At 45.0% G+C, this 19,127-nt stretch overlaps 1 protein-coding gene across 1 annotated transcript in view; it reads right to left on the reverse strand.

The window, feature by feature from the left end:
• Positions 1 to 53: 53 nt before the first annotated feature.
• The window catches only part of DNAH10 (dynein axonemal heavy chain 10), a 52,113-nt gene continuing 33,039 nt past the window's right edge, over positions 54 to 19,127 (reverse strand). The window contains exons 52-78 of the mRNA XM_071572384.1: positions 18,562 to 18,765; positions 17,739 to 17,819; positions 17,120 to 17,317; positions 16,369 to 16,530; positions 16,011 to 16,185; positions 15,017 to 15,198; positions 14,120 to 14,256; positions 13,219 to 13,436; positions 12,679 to 12,900; positions 11,943 to 12,090; positions 10,892 to 11,171; positions 10,313 to 10,542; positions 9,863 to 10,136; positions 9,124 to 9,228; positions 8,480 to 8,634; positions 7,561 to 7,715; positions 7,161 to 7,344; positions 6,165 to 6,365; positions 4,864 to 5,073; positions 4,400 to 4,495; positions 3,592 to 3,763; positions 3,035 to 3,166; positions 2,483 to 2,694; positions 2,230 to 2,397; positions 1,840 to 2,020; positions 729 to 874; positions 54 to 307 (exon numbers count right to left, since the gene is read on the reverse strand). Of these exons, the coding sequence (XP_071428485.1) occupies positions 161 to 307; positions 729 to 874; positions 1,840 to 2,020; positions 2,230 to 2,397; positions 2,483 to 2,694; positions 3,035 to 3,166; positions 3,592 to 3,763; positions 4,400 to 4,495; positions 4,864 to 5,073; positions 6,165 to 6,365; positions 7,161 to 7,344; positions 7,561 to 7,715; positions 8,480 to 8,634; positions 9,124 to 9,228; positions 9,863 to 10,136; positions 10,313 to 10,542; positions 10,892 to 11,171; positions 11,943 to 12,090; positions 12,679 to 12,900; positions 13,219 to 13,436; positions 14,120 to 14,256; positions 15,017 to 15,198; positions 16,011 to 16,185; positions 16,369 to 16,530; positions 17,120 to 17,317; positions 17,739 to 17,819; positions 18,562 to 18,765 (4,775 nt within the window). The 3' untranslated portion in view covers positions 54 to 160. The remainder of the gene's footprint in view (positions 308 to 728; positions 875 to 1,839; positions 2,021 to 2,229; positions 2,398 to 2,482; positions 2,695 to 3,034; positions 3,167 to 3,591; positions 3,764 to 4,399; positions 4,496 to 4,863; positions 5,074 to 6,164; positions 6,366 to 7,160; positions 7,345 to 7,560; positions 7,716 to 8,479; positions 8,635 to 9,123; positions 9,229 to 9,862; positions 10,137 to 10,312; positions 10,543 to 10,891; positions 11,172 to 11,942; positions 12,091 to 12,678; positions 12,901 to 13,218; positions 13,437 to 14,119; positions 14,257 to 15,016; positions 15,199 to 16,010; positions 16,186 to 16,368; positions 16,531 to 17,119; positions 17,318 to 17,738; positions 17,820 to 18,561; positions 18,766 to 19,127) is intronic.

The following is a 19,127-nucleotide window of genomic DNA, read 5'->3' on the forward strand; positions in this document are numbered from 1 at the left end:
GAGTATGATACAACCAACCTAATACTATTTAAAGTCAGGTGTGCCTGAGTGAACATGACCCCACCTGTGGTACCGGATCTCTGCTGCGGTTCAGGGTTTTAACCCTGTGCCTCCAAAGAGTTGGATTCTGGGGAAAGAATGTAGTGCCTACTTTTGGCTGTCATTCTGCATTCAAGATGAGACAAACACCTTGAAGGACCCAGTGGGAAATGTGCCTTGTGGTGTAAAGATCAGCTTCAAAGACGAGGCCGAAGCCCATGGCATTGCGGCGCTGGGACGTTGTGTACACAGGGGTGCGGAGCGTGTTCTGAAAGAGCATGGAGGGAACAAGGACACTGAGCAGGGCCCGAGGTGCCACTTGAAGGAGGGTCTCGAGGAGAGGTGACTGTCTTCAGAAATTCACTTGTTTTTTTAGAGGTCTTAAATATTCAATACCCAGAAAATGTAAATATCCTTTATGTCACTAACTGTGGATGGGAAATAATGGAAAGAGTAGAGGGAGTGTAAGAGTGTCCCAAGATCCCTGTCCCAAAGCGCCTGAAAATAATCAACAAATGCTTCAACCCCTTTAGAAAAACTGTAATGATGGGGAATGTAGGGAGAAGTGTGAAACCAGGAAATGATAAAATCCCAGTGCTGGGCTGAGAGGGCAGGGACTGCCAGCTCTAGAGATGTGACAGAAGGACGGGAGTAACCTGGCTGGGCCCCGTGTCCCCGAGGAGCCGTACCTGCAGTCTGAGCCTGTGAGCTTCCGTGGGGATTATCCTCAGGACGGGCAGCTCCACCACCGGCACACGAGGCTTGCTTTGGATGAGGCAGCCCTGCTCCACGTCCCAGTCTGCTCCTTCCAGGAACAGACCAGAAACAAAGCAGCCTGTGAAGGCAGAAAATGCAGCATTTGTGTAACCTCAGCAACTAGAAAAGATCAGTTCAAGACAAGTGTTCCTGCAGTGCCTGTCCTGGGCACTCACTCCAGTCATCACAAACACACTGCATTTCAAACTGCAGCTGCACAAGGTTTGTGCGCAGTTACTGCGGGGTTTGTTTTTATCATCCACCTGTATTAGGAAATGAAAATAAGTTGTCTCAGTTGCACTACACATGATCAACAGTCCCAGGAGTAAGTCTGATTTGCTGCCCTCAAATTGCCCAAGTTCCAGAGAGCTTTGTGACCTCCAGGCCTGCTCTTGGATCACTGACAGCAGGTGAAGGGTTGGGCAGTTGTGGTGGTACAAATACCAAGTACAACGCTGATGAAGAAGTACAACATTAATAAAGAATGGGCAAGGTAAGCTTCTGAGGGGAATTTTTATCTACAAGTTAAATTTAAAAAAGACAGACTTTTTTCCCTCCTCTATTCCTAATTAGGTCTGGTACTGAGAGCCTTGCTTAGCAGTCCCTAGTCCCAAGACTGTTAGTTCATAAGGAGAGATTTACACAATAAATGATAGATAGTTGTAGTTACTTTTTATTTAAATATATTTCAATATTTTATTTATGGTGTGACTAGACCTTTATAAACCTGCTGGGATTGTTAATGTTTTAGGCATTAAGAAATCAGGGTATGTGTAGGGAGGGAGCAAGGGAGAGGTTTAAGTTCAAATCCCTGCCTGTGGGTGGGAAGAGCTGAAGAGAGAAGATGGTGCTTCAGGCACACAGAGGCTCTGCAGGAACACAGGAACCAGAACCCAGCTACAACCCAGCTACTTCCCAGCTAGAAATCACATGGACTGAAATGCAAACCCAGGGGGTATGTCTGCTGAGGTGTAACCAAAGTAATTTACTCTCTCACCAATTAACTACTCATTATTTTTGCCAAATAATTGTAAAAGCACCTACTGTGACTAGCTGCTTCAGTGATTTCTTCTGCAGTCTTGAACTTGGTTACCTCTGTGTAGAGGGTGGAGTGATCCAGGGGCCACTTGTTTTTCCTGCAGGTGGCTTGAACAAGAGCCGTCAGGTAGGATTCAGGAATGTGGAGGCCCGACAGCCACATCACTGTGGGCTCACCCTCGTTAACCTGCAGTCACAGAAGGTGCAGCACTTGGTAACTCAGCCCAGGGGCCGGTGTTGGGAAAGGTGAGCCAGGGAAGAGTCTGCCTTGCAGCCACAGCCATGCAAGGACTGGCACTAGTTCAAGGAACTTAAAGCAGTGAGTGTTCACTGCCTTCTGCACAGCACATCGTGCAGATTAGCAAAACAAAAAGCTTTCTGGAGGCACTTGCTTACCCAGCTGGAGTACTGGTTATACCGATCCTGAAAGAAAATAATCCAGTTTCCAAGTGTTTTAAGGGTGTCGGGAGCCAAGCGCCGCCAGATGCCAGGAATCTGCCCGTTGAAGAGAGCCTGAGCCACGTCATCCAGTTCACTGCTCATTCCAACTTCCCCAGCCAAGGCCTGGAAAGATGGTGAGAGTTCTGAGTGCCAGCCTGGGGCAGGTAAAGCCCAGCTGGCTCTGGGGAGTTGCTGTGGTTTCACTTACACGTTGTAGCTCAGCCAGTGACTTTGCCATTCGAACAATCAGCTTGTTGAAACGTTCCAGTTCCTGCAGCAGCACCACAGTTGTAGGGGAGATGTTTGTGCCCAAAACTCTCCGTATCTGGTCAAGATCAAATACTTGGGGTAATTTGTTTTCAATATCCTTGGCAATGTTTGCAATATATTCATCTCGGCTAATTCCTGTACCAGTTTCACCTGCAGCCAAAAAGTTTCAGTGAGACACTGTACAGGCCACGCATTCTGTGATGAATTCTCTGAGAGAAGGTTGAGAGTGGAGTCACCTTTTGGCATCAGTCTCTGATGCTGCTCTGACATTTGCCCTCCAGACTCCCTGCATGTCTCTGAGCATGCACTGAGCTGTTGCCAGGCTGGCAGGGCCGAGCCATGCCGTGGCTTTGCTCACCTCCTACCAGCCCCCTTTCCCTGGGATCACTCCCCACACACACACACAGGGTGCTGTGGCATGGCTGGTGTCACAGTCCCCAGGGAATGGCCATGATTTCTCACGTACCAGTCCAGTTCAGACAGAACACACCTGTTTGGGGCTGCAGCTCCAGCAGGTGAGCCCACATGTCCCGCACCGCCTGCGTGTAATACCCGATCTCAGCGTTGGCGTGAAGCCCAAGCACCTCCGGAGGGTTGGAAAGCGGCAGAGCTTCTATGGCCTCTGGAATAAATACAACCACAGGAGCCCACAGACACCAGCACAGAGAACAACACAGCAATTTTGTTACTGCTCTGCATGGAAAAAATCAAATTCTAGAGCTGGTGTCAAATGACACACGGGGCGAATAAACACTTTTAAACACCCAGATCTCCACAGAAATTCATCACTTAACAAAATTAACACTGCCTAACTGAGGTTTTGTGGTTTGGTTATTTATAAAGACCTGAGGAGCTCACTGATAAGCTCACATTCCAAAGGGCAGCTCCTACAAAGCAGTGGATTATAAAACTGCAATCTGTACACTAGCAGTGCCTGGTGGTCCATTTAACTCCTCATATCCAGCAACAGATGTATGGATAGAATGGATGCTGGAAGGAGACTTTTTTTTTAATGCTAATATATTTAGCAGGAAAAGCATTTCTTACCGACAAAATCATCTTTTACAGTTCCTCCTGGAATTCTGTACTCAATCTTGTCACTTTTATAAAAGTGGAACAGCTGGAAGGTGTCGAACAGGAAGTCCCCCAGATACTCGTCCATGTACACGGTCAGGATGCGCCGGTCAAAGCTGTCGATGGCCCGCCCTCCGTACATCACCTGGAGATCAGGCACAGCAGTGGCACAGCACTGACTTTTGGAGCAGAAAATACAGTCTAAAAAAATCACCAAAAAGTCCACAATATCCTTTGCTTTTGCAGCAGTTCTGGTGTGACACTGTCTCCCTTACGGATACCAAGGGATCTTCTCCAGCCCCCTCTCAGGGGGACAGGCAGGAAGTATTTGGCCTTGGCCTGGATAGAGTTGCTGTGGCCACCCCTGATCACCCATCCTGGTCATTTATGTGCCTTCCTGTGGTACCAGCTCGTGCTCTGCTGGGATTAAGTGCTGCAAAATACCAGTTTTCTACAGGATTTCATGTCCTGGACAGTGGGAACACCCATTTGTACAGTCCAGGGACACCCCACTATGCCAGTAACACTGTGCACTTGTGCTGCTCAGAATCTTCCATCACAGGACCCCAAGGGCTCTCAAATTAATTAAGCACTGTAATTCCCTGTTGTGCAGTTACACACAGTGGCCCTATTTTCCTGAGACTGAGATTAAGACCCATGCTCAGGGTTGGAGTTTGAAACCTGCCCAGGAATGATTCCCAGCTCTACTTGTTGCAGCCCATGCAAAGAAACTTCAGTTATCTTGATTCTTTTACCATCAAGTGGCACTGTAGGCACTCACCTCCCCAATAAGATATTTGAGACTGCTCCAAGGGATTTGATCATCTTTTTGTTCAAAAGCTTTTGTCAAGTATGTGTTAAGGATTTCCATGCAGACCTAATAAAGTTGTTGAACATGTGAGAGAAGATTCATAAATCAGATATACATATTCATAGATTTTATTTAATTGTTTGAAAACTAACAATTATTTCTTTCTGAAATAATTAGAAATTTAAGTATAAATCATCCTAAGAAAAGAAACCCATGAGAGAGGCAACATAAACATGAAGGATTTGGAATCTAATTTTCAGTGGCCCAAACTGACATTATGGAAGATCAGGAGTCTCCATGACTCCAAAGAAGCAGGAAAAAAATACTAAGCAAAATCTAATAGTGAGAAAGGATTAAATCTGGATGAATTCTATATTTTCAGAAGTAATCTGAGTTATTCAGGAATATAAGAGCTATGATAATTGTTTTCTTACCTGGAAATCAGATTCATTAAAATCATAGGGTACGTTCCAGCCAACCTTCCCAAACTTCCTCCTCTCCTGAACCACAGCATGGAAAAATGCCAAGACATAGACTAAGGACTTAAAGGCAGGATGTGGGCACTGCTCTAAGGCTTCCTGGGGAATTTTGAAGTAGGTGGCTCTTAGGTTCAGTTTCAGACCATTAGGTGGTTCTGTAACAACCTATCAAAATAATGAAACAAGCCATCCATTTCTGGATAACCTGAGGAAAAGAAGCTGTAAATACACCACATTAAGTAAGCTATACAATGCAAGCTTGGACATTTTCAGTAGCTTTCCAAATTCCTATCAATATGGATTGTTTTCTTAAATAAAGACATGAAACAGACCTTTTTAAGCTTATCAAGGTAAACACGTAAAGAGAAACTTGATATTATTTTAGAAATACCCATGTTACTGGCAAGACATTAGTATTTCTCACACTTAATGATCTAATTTACTGAAATACCAGTGCTTTACACATTTTAGTGTGCCCTACATCCCTACAGTAAAAGGGCTTTACAGTCTTTAATATGGCTTTGGTGCTGATCAAACTGCCAGGGCCAATTCCTGGCAGCTTTTCCAAAGGGCTGTAAAACCTCCGCTCTCCTTGCTCCTGGCAAGACCCACAGAGGGTGGATCTACAGCCCAAAAGATTCACTCAGATCTCTTGTCCCCACTGCTGTCACTGCCCCAGGGCTCACAGGCTGGGTCTGTCATCCCACTCCTTCCCAAGCTGTGAAATGAAGGAACGATGTTTACGGGACAGGTCACCACAGCAAAGCAGCCATGGAAAAGGTCATCGGGCCAGAACCGTGGCTTGTGCCTTCAAAACAATCAGCTCAGCCTCTGGTGAGAAATGCTGCAGCCTGGAGTAGCAGCTGGAAACCATTATCCTATTCCAAGGTCTGCTGCCAGGCCTCAGTCCTGCACTGCAGCAGCAGCACTGACAGGGCTATTTCTGGCTCTCCAGGTACTCCTCACTTGTGGCAGCATTTGAATCTAAAATGCACTTGTCATATCCAGGTTTACTCACAAACCTCTAGTGAAATAACCGCTTCAGAAAAAAACTGCTGAACAGCCACTTTCACCCAAAGGAATCGTCCCAGTAAGATGAACAGGATGATGAAAAAAGGATTTTGCTTATAAAGACAGAAAGTGAGTTCCTAAGCCTGGGCCAGGGTGCTGCGATCTGACAGGCAGAGCCAGCCTGTTGTGCTGAGTCCCAGTGGCAGGACACGTCCTCCTCCATGGGGTTCCCACTGTACAGGTACCTTCAGGGACCTCTGCAGGATTCCAATCGGGAAGCCCTTAATTGGGTCAGTCGTCAGCCAGAGGCGAAAGTCTGGGTGAGGTTCTGTAATTTTCTCCAGGGCCTTTTCCAGATGGATAAGCCACTTCACCAAGAGGTGACAGTTCTGCAGCATGAGCCACTCTCCATGAACCGCTGCCTTCTCCAGCATCTGCAAAGCGATCTGGAGAGAGGGAGGAACCATCTGTGAGTACCTCTCCCTCTCTCCTGTGAGCAAACTGCCCCTGCTGGGCTCCTGCAGTGGCGTTTCCTGCTGCACACTCAGCCTTTTAGTTTCAGCACTTACCAGGATGCCCCTTGAACAGACCTTTTCCCACACCACAAGATGTTGCTCTGAGATGTTTTTATTTCTTTAATTCCTTTTGAAATTAAAAGTCATTCAGGGCATTGAGGTGTTTCCAAACAGCACAGGAGTGTGCAAGGCCCAGAAGAGGATGAAGGTCAGTCTAAGAACAGGTGGTCTAAAAGAATATGACAGGAGCTCCCCACTGACTGAAACCATGGCAAATTCAGCCAGATGTTAATCTTTGGATCTCCTGCCTTAGTGTCCATAACAAAAATGAAAAGCAAGAAAAGCAGCAGGGTATCTTTCTGGTAACAAACCACTGTGATTTCCAAACACCACGTGTCCATACAGAGCCCCAGGTCACTGATAAACTCTGAAAGGCTGCAGAGTAACATCTTTTCAGCTCAACTGTATGTAATAGCTGCCAATCTGATTCTTGATATACCCTCAGCCAAACCAGAACAGCAGCCAGTCAGCCAAATGCCCCCATTCACATTCAGGAAAGTGTCATTCCCAGACTGGCAAATCCATGTCAGAACCATGAAGCACCTCCCTTTAAAATGGAACAGACCTTTGGAAAGGAGATGTGATCAGACCCAGAGCACTGGGAGCATGGCTTGCAATTCACAGATCTGCTGCACCAGCACATCCCCACCCTCCCACCCAAGTTACCTTGTCCTGGCCTTGTCCCATGGCCAGGAATTTGAGTCTCTCTGCTGCAAACTCCGTCCTCTCGGCCAGTTTCATGAGGTCATTGACAGGATCACAGCCAGGACTCAGGATGAAAACCACAGGTGAGTAAGGGCTGCTCTGCTGCAGGATGGCCTCGAAGCTGATCACAGGGGGCTGCACATACCTGGGAGGGAGAGAAGTCCAAAGAGCTGCTGCTTTGCACAGAGCAGCCTCTGTGTGTGAACAACGTCGTGTGCATGAACAGCAGCGCCCACCACACACTGCACATGGAAACCACCCAGACACCACTCCTACTCTGCTGTTCAGGCACATCACAAATCCATCCTGTGTGAAACCCCTGAGAGGTGTGATTTGGGTCTGGAAGAGGAGCGTGACTTACGTCTCCCCCATTGTCACTGTCACAAAGTCCGTCACTGCCCGGTACAGCCGGTCCACACGGAAACACCGCAGAAGCAGGAGCCTCTGGAAGGCTGTGAGACTGTCCTGATACTGCATTGGGAATGGGATCTGCTCCAGAGCATCTATGTCGTACCACTGGCAAGAAAAGATGGCAGACAAGGCAAAAGAATCAAATTGCTCTATCAGGATAATTACCAGGAAAGAGAAAACCAATGTCATGAACGAGGGGCCAAGAGACATAAGGAAAACAGTCAATCAGCTGCAAGGAAATACTAAAAGATTAAGTGAATGTAAAAAATCCAACTTTTTCAGATTAAAGTATTCAAGTCCAGAAACACATTTGTGCTTTCATTTTAAGTCAAGTAATTCTCTTAAGATACAGAAAACAGCATCCCAAGCAAAAAGTATCAACAGATTGCTTACAGGAAGACTTCTTATAAAGCAAAAAGACATGGAAGGAAACTACAGGAGGAACAAAGAAAGGCTGTGTTTGTTACTACCCTACAGAACTCAATGCCACAAGAAGATCAAAGTACAATTCAGCAGCACAAAAATACCAGTGAAATGTTGACTGTTGAAATCAAGAGAAAAAATTCCACTGACTTCAACAGGGCAAATAACTCCTCTAGGGCACTTGACTGACACATAAAGAATCTACAGTTTACCAGGGAAGATTGGTTTTGTTCATTTTTTAAATAATAAAATCCATAATTATTCTGCAAATAAGCCATTCACTAACTAAGGCCAAGAAGCAAAGCAAGGCCTTGGTGGAAGGAGCCTGTGGTGACGTCCCTCCTGTGCAGTGCTGAGACACGCTGTGTCCCACTTGAACATTTAATATCAAATTATTAAACATTAAATCAAAACTAGGAGACAATAGGATGCAAAAAACCACATACATTTCTCCATACTTCTGGATTGTCTTCCACATCATCTGGAAGAGACCCAAATGTGTCAGGAAACAGTTCAGACAAGCGCATCAGGTCCTCCCAGCCCTGATCCGGAAGCCACGCGTACGGTTTCCTTCGGGCACTCTTCTCCAGGGAAATATTGCCTGGTCACATTGGGAAACCAGAGTGAATGTTCATGGCAGCAATTCTCCACTACATGACCTCTCCTACAGTCCCAAGCACTGAGCAAGCAACTGGAAGTTTGTTTTGGAAGGCCTGTAAGATGAGTCTGGTCTGCTGAAGGGAAGATGGATTTTATAAGTGCTTGCAAAAGCTGGAGTGTCCTCTTTGCAAAACATTTCTAAAATGACACACACATAGCCAGAAGATAGCCACAGATTATTTCCTTAGGTAACATGCTAACAATTAGCTAATGTGAGGTTTGTCAACAGAGAAGGATTGGCCTCTTCACTGTTTAACAAAGGTAAAAAAAATAGAAATAGCAGAACACCCAGTTTGTGTAAAGCAACACAGAGCAACTTTCCTCATCAGTGGCTCTTACTAAATCCTTTCTAGTCTAAGACCTGTCTTCAAAAGATCTTTTAGCTATAGCTACTCAGAGCTACATATTTATATATAAATATTCCCTTTACCTTTCAAAAAGAACTCAAATTCTTCTTGTGGAATTCTGCCACCAGCTTGTTCTATCTTGACAGTCATATTGAAGGAGAACAGTAACTTGTGCTTCTCGAACAAGCCTATGTTAAAGGGACAGAATTTTCAAAATCAGCTGCAAAAGCCTGTTGAACTGGGTCAATCTTTAACTCCACATCCTGCATCTCTTGTGGGGTTGATGGGATGCCCCATCCCTGGAAGTGTCCAAGGCCAGGTTGGACAGGGCTTGGAGGAACCTGGGCTGGTGGAAGGTGTCCCTGCCCATGGAGCTGGATGAGCTTTAAGGTCCCTTCCAACCCAAACCCTTCCATGATTCTGTGATCTGGGCACCCCACAAAGATCATTGGATTGACAGCTGGACTTGATGATCTTTAAGGTCTTTTCCAGCCTTAATGATTCTACAGTTCTGTGATCAGAGTGATCAAAGATGGGGCTTTGGATCAGGGTTACAAAGTCAATACAGCACATGAGCTCAACAGCTGTGATTTACCTTTCTCACTCTGTTAAGAAGACCATTTCTGCAAGAGTTACATCATTAATGTGTGCAGTTTCTTCTAAGAGAAATAGCAGGGAGTAAAGTGTGATCCAGGAGCAGTGCTGAACCCTGAATATCATGGAATTCCCTGTTTGGGAACTGTCTCTTTAATTAAACCAATGAAAGTCATGGCTTTGTCTGGTTTTGCACCTCAGTCTCAGCCCACCACGAGTGGCACTGACCTGTGCAGCCATAGTTGTAGGTGTTCAAAGTCAGTGTATCCATGATGTTTTTCAACCTCTTCGGAAGGATCGGGCTGGGCATGGATTTCCGAAGAGAGAACCCAAAAACCTCCAGGAAGGAGACCAGTGAGAACTGATACATGGCGTTGACAAGGGCCATTTCAGACAACACAGAGAACAGGATGGCCCCTCTCCTGGCAGCTGGTCTGTAGCCATCCCGAAGGCTGTCGATATCAGCCGCCGTCGTCTCGGCCAGCTGCAGTTTCTCAATCACCTGTGAAACAGGGATTTCATACACCTGGAATTGCTGTGCTGATCCAGAGTGTATCTATGTATCACAATAACCAGAGCTGCTCAGTGCCTGCCTCTCTGTGTTTGATGAAACACAACAAAAAAGGAAAGACCATGTTCTGTTAGAAAACACCCAGTCAGAAAGCCCAGAGCTGGTACCTCAGTAGCTTTGAACTTTGTCTCTTCCAGGGTTTTCACCAGCTCCACGTTGTCCAACATGTTTCCTGTGGAAGATGTCAGTCCATGAAGGAGAGTGTCTTCCAGATTTTTCAGCAGGTTTTTGTTCTCACTTGTCTCCTGGATGAGACTTTCTCTCTGCTCTTCCAACTCCCTCCTTTCAAAGCCTGTGATGACACTGAGCAGCTGATCCTCCAGGCCCTTCAGTGTAACTGCAGGTGCAACACATGGACACAGCACAGTTGGTTTCCAAACACAGGACAGCTTTCATACAACTTATTTAATCTCCAGCATCTCATAAAGCTACAGCAATGCAACAGTATGACTTGGTTAATGACTCTGTATCTTAATTGTACCAAAGCATCCTCACCTGATCCAGGATGAGATATTTAGCTCAGCTGCATATTAGAAGAGAGAAATGAGAAGGATTTTCCATTCATACAGATGACAAGTATAACAGAGACTGAATTTTTTAGAGTTTCATTGAGACTTCAGACAATGACACAAATTTGCACTGCAGCACCATCACTACTTTGTCACTGAATCCATACTTGGGCTCACCTGTATAGTTGATAACCATGGCTTTGCCAAACACAGAGGGAGAATACTTTGGGTTGGCTAATTTGGTGTTGAGGTACAATCTAAAATTACTGTCATAGTCAACCTCTTTGTCCCCCAGGATGATGAATGCTCGTCCCTGAGCCACTTTGATGTTCTTCTCCAGGACATTGTCTATCACAGGATCGATGTACTCATCCACACTGTGCAACAAGAAAGGGTTTCCATACTTTATGGCCATTTCCAGTTGTTTAAGGAAATCTGGGTCATTAAAGGAAGCCATCTGCAAGAGAACAATGGGAAGATTTGAAAGGAGAATTGATACTCAATTTGTTGAACGTTATTATTTTGCAATAGCTGCCAGTACTAATGAAATTTGCTCTTTGCTGCTTTTTGTCTTTCCTCCCACAGAAATGCAAACTGCACTTGTACAAAACAGTAAAGGTGCTTTTTTCTGATTAGTTGAGAATAATTTCCATCTGGAGAACTACTCTTCCAAGTTCTAACTGTGCCTGTGACTGTTTATTGTCCTACATGGAAACTCCATCCTGGAGCTGCAATAAACCACCAGCCTCCTGGTTATTTTATTTCTGCATGTACAGACAGGCTGAGAGAGTTGGGATTGTTCATCCTGGAAAAGAGAAGGCTCCAGGGAGACTTCATAGCACCTTTCAGCACCTAAAGGGGTCTCAAGGGAGATGGAGAGGGATTTTTGACAAGGACACTTAGGAACAGAAAAAGCGAGAATGGCTTTACAGTGAAAGAGGGCAGGGTTAGATGGGATATTGGGAAAAAATTCTTTACTCAGAGGATGGTGAGGCCCTGCCCAGGGAAGCTGTGGCTGCTCCATCCATGGAAGTGTGGATGAGGCTTGAAGCAACCTGGTCTAGTGGGAGGTGTCCCTGCCCATGGCAGGGGGTGGAACTGGAGGGTCCCTTTCAATCCAAACCATTCTACAATTCTATAACATAACTGGTTCACCATTCAAGCTGACAGGGATTTATGTGGCTTTGAAAACAACCAGTAACAAGGTAAAAGAATATTTTATCTTTACCCTCAGATTATTTTTTTCTTCTTTCTTCTTAATCCAGTGCAATGCCTGTTGCTGTGGGTCAATGCAGAGTGGGAAGCGACTTGCGTATGTTGTCAGGATGCCATTCTGGACAGAGAGCTCGTCTGGGGGCAATCCCTGGGAAACCCACCTGGGCACAGAACAGACCAAACACCAGGCTGGTACAAAAGCTCCATGGGAGAGCAGCACATTTGAATTGTCAGTAACATTATGCAGTCCATTGAGAACAGTGTTAGACACACAAGGAAACACACAGTGTATGGGATTGTGAGTACAGTGTCAAAACCCAGACTGGCCCATTGTCTGAGGGATCTGGAACTGCACTGCTCACAATACTGTTGCCTTTGGTGAGCAACCCTGCAGTAGCTGATATAAGGGCTATCTGGGCATGGGTTTAATACCAAATTCATTGCAGTCAATGAAAAGACACCTGCTGGGTTATGGGAACACATTTTACGAGTAACTCTTAACAAATTTCCTAAAAATTATATGTGTCTGAGTTCAGTGAATGTCCCTGGAGTTTAAAGTACAACCATTTGTTACAACAAATGGCCTTTGTTAACCAGAAGTAAAATAATTTGCCTCTCTTTCTTGACATGAAAGTAGGATTGTCTCTCTCTGGAATGGCTGTGCACCCCCACCACCTGCCAGTTCTGCGTTACACACTCAGCTCCAGACTCCACTTTATAATCTCACACTCAGCAGTGACTGGACATACCTGCTGACCTCCACCTCATTAGTCAGGAGGCTTTCCAGCCTGAAGGGATCACTGCAGGGGATTTCTCGGGAGGAGATATCTGCCTGCCACACCTGATACATCATTTCATGGCGAAACTCCCAGCTGAAGGCTCCCTCATAGCTCAGAAAGGCAGCAGCCAGGAGACAGTCTCCAAGCAACTTCACCTTTCGTATTTCATATTCCTTGAATTCCTCCATCCACCTGGGAGAATTAGAGGGGAATCCTGTGTCAGTTTGTACCAGGGAGATGGGGTTTATGTGCAGAATTGTAGATGTAGGTTGAGACAGACCCCCAACTTCAGAATGAGTTGTTCTCTCACTATTACAATGGCCAGAGACACTGAGTTGATCTGAACCTTTTTCCTTTTAACCTGAGTTAATGGATATTACCTTAGAATGGATAAAAGCTCTTCTCAGCAACAAACACCATAGGAAGTGACATTTCCAAAATGATATAGATTTTATCCCTGACACATGACCCTCTGATGTCAAAAACATCCCTCTCTGAATCCAGACTTACCTCTCGTTCTCAGATTTCAAGCCCGAGATGAGCTTGTCAGCAGCCTCTAATCTTCTCTGCATAATCTCTGCTTCTTCTCGTAACTTTTGGTTTTCTTTTATTGCCTGTTGATATTTGTCATCCAAAGCTTTAAGCTCAGCCTGGAGGGCAGCCAGCTCTGCCTGAATCCTTTCCAGTTCCCGCTTACTTAAGAGGTAGTTCTGTTCCAGCCTTGCCACCTGCATTACATTGTGAAGGAACGTGAGTGTCAGACGAAAGAAGGGTTTGGGGACAAGTCTAAAGTATTCAGATTTCTTTTGGCTATTTTATATAATTCAATCATCCCCTGACAAAAAAGGAGTTTTGTCTTCTTAATAACATGATGGCCCCAAAAATAGTCAGACACATCTAGGGAATACATTTTCTCAGTGGTCAGCTGTATACAGTAACCTTTCCTTGACAAAAGTTTCTCAGTGTCATCTGTTGGACATTAGATTTCCTTTGGTAGTACAGCTAATTTTCCAGTCATCCTAAAAAAAGTTAATCAAAAAGTTTGTTAAGGAACATAAATTTTTTTGTTTTTCTGAACTCTGCTCTGTCCAAATGCCACATGTTTTGAAGTCTGGTTTTAGTAGACAGTTACAAACTGTTTTTCTAGGCATGTTAGATTAGAGAATTCCAGCTGAACAAATTCCTCCCTCCTCCTGCAAGCACTGGCATGGATGGCAACCCACATCCCAGCATCATGACACAACACAGCGGTTTGTGACTGAGCACCTGCCTCACTCCCTCTACAACAGCTCTCCTAAACACCCCTTTTTAAGCACTTCAAGAGAAGTGGCAGTCTATCTAATTGTCAAGTATTATCTTTCATCAGGATCCTGCTTCAACCTCCTCTGAGTTTGAATCCAGCACATTTTACCTTTTCTTCCTTTGGCTTGACTGTTTTCACTACATCACAGTAGGTCACCACTGCTTCAGCAAACTTTAACATTCCCAGGCCTGCTCTGCTAATAACTTCCATTTCACTGAAGGTGGTGTTAAGATTCTTTAACAGAGCTACATTGAGAAACACAAAAATATTGCAAGTGAGTTGAATTACAGCCAGAAATCCTCAAACAAACAGCTTTCCCCACCAGCAGTATCAGCCAGTGCTGCGACAGACAATGTGAAACATTGCCAGAATATTGAAGAGACTCCAACTTTAAGATGAAGCTACTGGGCTGTACAAATACAACCACAATATTCCCACTGATTTCCCAAGTTTTCTCCATGAAGGGAGTGTGTTCAGGAGTTGTTCAGCATGTTTGAGGCTCATGGTTTGTCATCTCTGCAGCACTCAGGTGCAATTTTGCTCCAAGGCCCAAATTCCCCTTTCAGTGGAACTGCTCTGGATTGCACCTTTAGGAACATGTGCAAAGTTTGGTCCACAAACTTTAGGTACAGCTTGTCTTCTTTCCACTCTGTAACATGACATTTTAATTGCCAGCACAAGGATGAGGCCAGAATTCTACTAAGCAGCTAAAAGGAGACAGCAGGCCTGCTGAGCTATCCTGTGTGTTCCTTGCCTGCTTTAAAGCAGAGCCTGTAAGACCTGAGGTGAGGTTTAAACTGGTTGGAACAAAAGCAGAAGGTCTTTGAACTCTGAAAAATCCAGTCATCCCAACAGTGCAGCACCTGCAGCACTCTGGGCAGTGCTGGCCCTTGGCACAAAGGGAATCCCACCCTCACAAACTACACTGCAAGGGTTGCTGCTGCCATGGCCAAGCACACCAACAAGGTCTCCTGTTCACTCCAAGCACACAGATCAGGAATTCACCCCTCATGGCTTTCACATTGCTCCACGGAATTCCCCGGAAATCTGTCGTCAACAGTTGCCGCAGGAAATTGGGATCAGCCATCATTGACTTGGCTGTCTTCCAGTTCAGCTCCTTGTACCCTCTCATGATGAGAATACAATCCAGGACAACCTGCACCTGCTTGGGGGGTGTTGCAAAGGATCTGGAAAACAGAAGGAGGCAGTGGAAGAGAAAAAGGAGGAGACAAAGCACATGATGCCAAACATGGGGACTTCTGTTACAGAGGCACTGCAGTACAGGAGCTTGTCCACCAGAAAGGCCATCAGAAGATAACCCATGTCAGAAAACAGTTTACTAACTACCCCAAGGCTCAAAATTCTTGTATTCAGACAATTTGATCCAACAGTGAAAGGCCTGGAACCCCAAGGCCCTGTATTCTTCCCCAGGGCAGTGAAGCAGCTGCCCATTGGGAGGAAAATCCAGAGATTACAAGAGAAAGGAAACTAAAAATTGTGGCAGGAAAGGGAGAACTGCTTCTCTTTTGGGGACAGCTATTTCAGGGAGAGCCAAGGACTGGGTGTGCCTTAATACTTATCCTCAAATACAACAGGCATTATAAAAACACAGAGAAGTTCATCCAGTAGGGAAATACATTGTGCTATGAAAGGAACCCTGAAAAATAACTGGTATGTGTTCTATTCACTCAGAAAAAAACAGAGGAGGATTGAAGGGGTTTGGACAGTCACTGTTCGGGCAAAAACCACAGCAGGTTCTGGTGCATCAGACACAGGGCAGAGAAATACGGGAAGACAGCAAACAAGGGACTGAGGAAATAGCTTAAGGTGAAGTCCTGTGCTAGGAATCAGGGGATTCTTTAGTAACTGCACCCACATAGCTGATGTCCTGACTTTCACAGGCAAGTGAGAAAGGTGAGGCTAAGGCTCAGACCCTTCAAACAGAGGTCTTTCAGTGAATTTTCAAGAGTTTATGCTCCTGTACATCCAAATGAGTCACCTGAGTTCAGTAACTTCAGCCTTGTCAAGCTTCTCAACCTCCAGTTTGGCAGCTTCTAAAATAGGCTTGATTTGATCCAAAGCTTTCTCAGCCTCTGCCTTCTCCACAGCAATAATCTTATTCTGCTCCTGTATCTCTATAGCTTTTTCTTCAGCCAGTTTTTTCTTCACCTCAGCTAGGAATTGTGAAGGCAGGACCACAAATGAATTACTCAAATTTGTACACAGAACATACACTTACAAACTAATACAGATTTGCTCTTTGCTAAACATCAGAAATTACCATCAGCTCTGAGCCTCTGTGTTGCCTGTATTTACAGTGTCATCACCTCAGCCCTCAGTAGTTGTCAAGTACCCACCTACTTCTGTGTTTGCTGAAATCTCTTGTAGCAAAGCCTCACAAGCAGCTGTTTTTTCTGTCAGCACAATCTTTTGCTCAGCAAGTTTCTCGTTCAGCTCAGACAGCTGTACAGCAGCTTCCTTCAGCTTAACTAAGCCCCCATCCAGTCGTTTACACTGTGCTGGGCAGCAAAAAAGGGAGGAATGTCAGTGATTTATTGTGTCCTATCACACAGCAACAGACAATCTCACAAAAGGGAAATATGCTTAGAGGTGCACTGAGAGATTTTTCCTTTCCTGAGCCTCCCCTGACAAGATGATGTTCATGTCACTTGAGCTGACACACAGTGGCCCTGGTGCCACAACTTGCTTTCCATGCTCATGTTTTATCCTCTTCACGTATTTCAGTGCCACTGAAGTATGAGTAAGAATCGTTGCTTGAGGAAGAATGTCAAACCTTGAGCAAGGCTGAGCTGGTATAAGATTCAATCAGACTCTTCCCCAACCAGATGAGGGTCTGGTCTGGAGACTCTGGCTCTGGTTCCTGCACAAAAGTATTCGAGGAGAACCCACTGACAGTCTGAACATTCCCATGTGGCCAGGATATTGGGTCAGTGTCCCAACCAGATGCCAGCACAGCATTTGAGATGGGATTGCTAGCAGGACTTTTCCCTATTGTGGGTAATATGTGGGATTCTCACCAGAAGTTCTTTTCTTTCTAAAATATTTAAATCACTTACTAAAAAGAAGAAAACATCTACACAGCCTTACCTAAAATGAACTCATTTTTCTCCTCCAGCAGTTTTAAGTAAGTACTGATGAAATCAAGGTAATTCTTGGGTGTGACATGATTTATACGTCTCAGTTTCTCCAGAAACTTCTTGCTGAAATCCCCAACAGATTGGTGCACCATGACCATGTGCTCAATCACTGCCTGGCAGCTCTCTGCTGGGATACGAGTGGTTTTGCCTAAAATTGGGCAGAAGAAACAAAACACTTCAAAGATGTGGGGGGTTTTCAGAGTAGAATTACCACCTTTCTCATGTACATCTAAGCCAGGCACAAAACCAAATCTGCTTTCTGGGGCTAAAAGCAAAATCAAGGCAGAATCAGAAGGGAGCCTCCTGGAGGCAGCTCACATTGTCTGCAGAGCTGGGAACTGGAACTGCAGCAATCTTAGAACCTATTTGATTACAAAACCACCATCCAGTGACATTTCTGGACATTTTGCATCACCTGTTCAGACTCAGGGTAATAAGCACAATGGGAAATCAACAGTTAAAAAAGCCTATAGTAACTATAGTAAAAACTACAATAACTGCAAAGTAAAGAATATATTTCCTAAGCTGTACCAAGGGTTAATGGGATAAAATACTGACATCTTACATACCCACAGAGGACTGTGCGACTGCAAACAAGGCCTGGGGGGGCCAGGGCAAGAACCAGTCAATACCAGTGTTGTTGACAAGACCTTAAAATAAAAGGATAGTGTTACCTGAAAAATTCTTTGGTAAAATTAGCTCCTGATGTGACAGAAAGCCCCCTGATTAAATTTATTTGCACCAAGAACCTGCAAATCTGTCTCATTTGCCTTCTGCTTAACAACAGAATTTACCACAAAGTCAATACTCCCATTTTGACAGTAAACAATGAGCTTTGCCCCCATGTCCTGCCAACCCCATTGTTCCATTCTTTAGGCTCTTCCACTCTATAGTCAAGAGCTGCAACAAGGTATTTTAGTGCCTGGTTTAGCATTCCCACCCACATCCACAGTTCACTCTTCTGTTTCCCAGGCCTCCTGTCAGTCACCTGCTGCAGGGCAGTATCTGCCAGGCTCAGGTGTTTTGGACCCAAAAATGTTTCTCTTACACCATCCCAGTTTCATAATGATTTAATACCACACATTCTTCTTTGAACCACAAAAGAGAAGAGAGGCTGCAGACATAGGCTGTGCATTTCCAGCTCATGAGGATGACCAATTGATTTTCCAGCTGTTCAGCTGGAAAATGAACTGATCTGATAAATGCTAATCAATAATGTTCCCTGATATGTGGTAATTAACTGGAAAAAAAAACATGCCCTTCAAACTCTTAATCTTGAAGCCTGTCCTGCCTGGCTTTAGCTGCCAGACATCTCTCTGTGTCCACTGGAGATTTTCTCTTGCCTGTAAATCTGCATTTCACAGGGAAGGGACTGAACAGTGCAACTGATACCTGGGAAATTTCTGCACCACGTTCTCAGATCATCCCCAACTGGGGACATTCCCAGGACAATGTGAAGGTTGCTTGCACATTTGCTGACAAAATATTGCCAGACACTCTCTTTAGCTGGGTGCACCCCAGCTTTGGCAGCCTCTTCACCAATCTGATTTAGGATGGAGTCTTTTTCATCATCTGGAAAAAGGGCTGGCACCATTCCTGTGACATAAGGACAGAAGAATGCCAGTGAGAACAACCAGTAAGAGGAAACCATATGGCTGGGGATAGGGCAGATGAGAAACCAGAGGCACAAACTTTAATCCTAGTTCTGCAAAAATGATTCTGAGTAGTTTTGAGTGAACCAATTAATCAATCTGTGCTTCTCCTCCTCCCCAAAGTCCCCATGGAGAACAGAGAGGCTGTACTTAGGATGGTCCAAGGGAGCTTAGAGGAATAATTAATGCATTTTTGTTTAGGCTTCAGCAACATCTACAAAATCTCACAAGAACACAAAGTGCTTTTCACTGTGCAAAGAAAAGCTTTGCTGGTGTTTACCAACCATCAGTTCACATTTTCATTCT

This window comes from Pithys albifrons, chromosome 17 (genome assembly GCF_047495875.1).
Source record: "Pithys albifrons albifrons isolate INPA30051 chromosome 17, PitAlb_v1, whole genome shotgun sequence".
Taxonomy (NCBI): domain Eukaryota; kingdom Metazoa; phylum Chordata; class Aves; order Passeriformes; family Thamnophilidae; genus Pithys; species Pithys albifrons.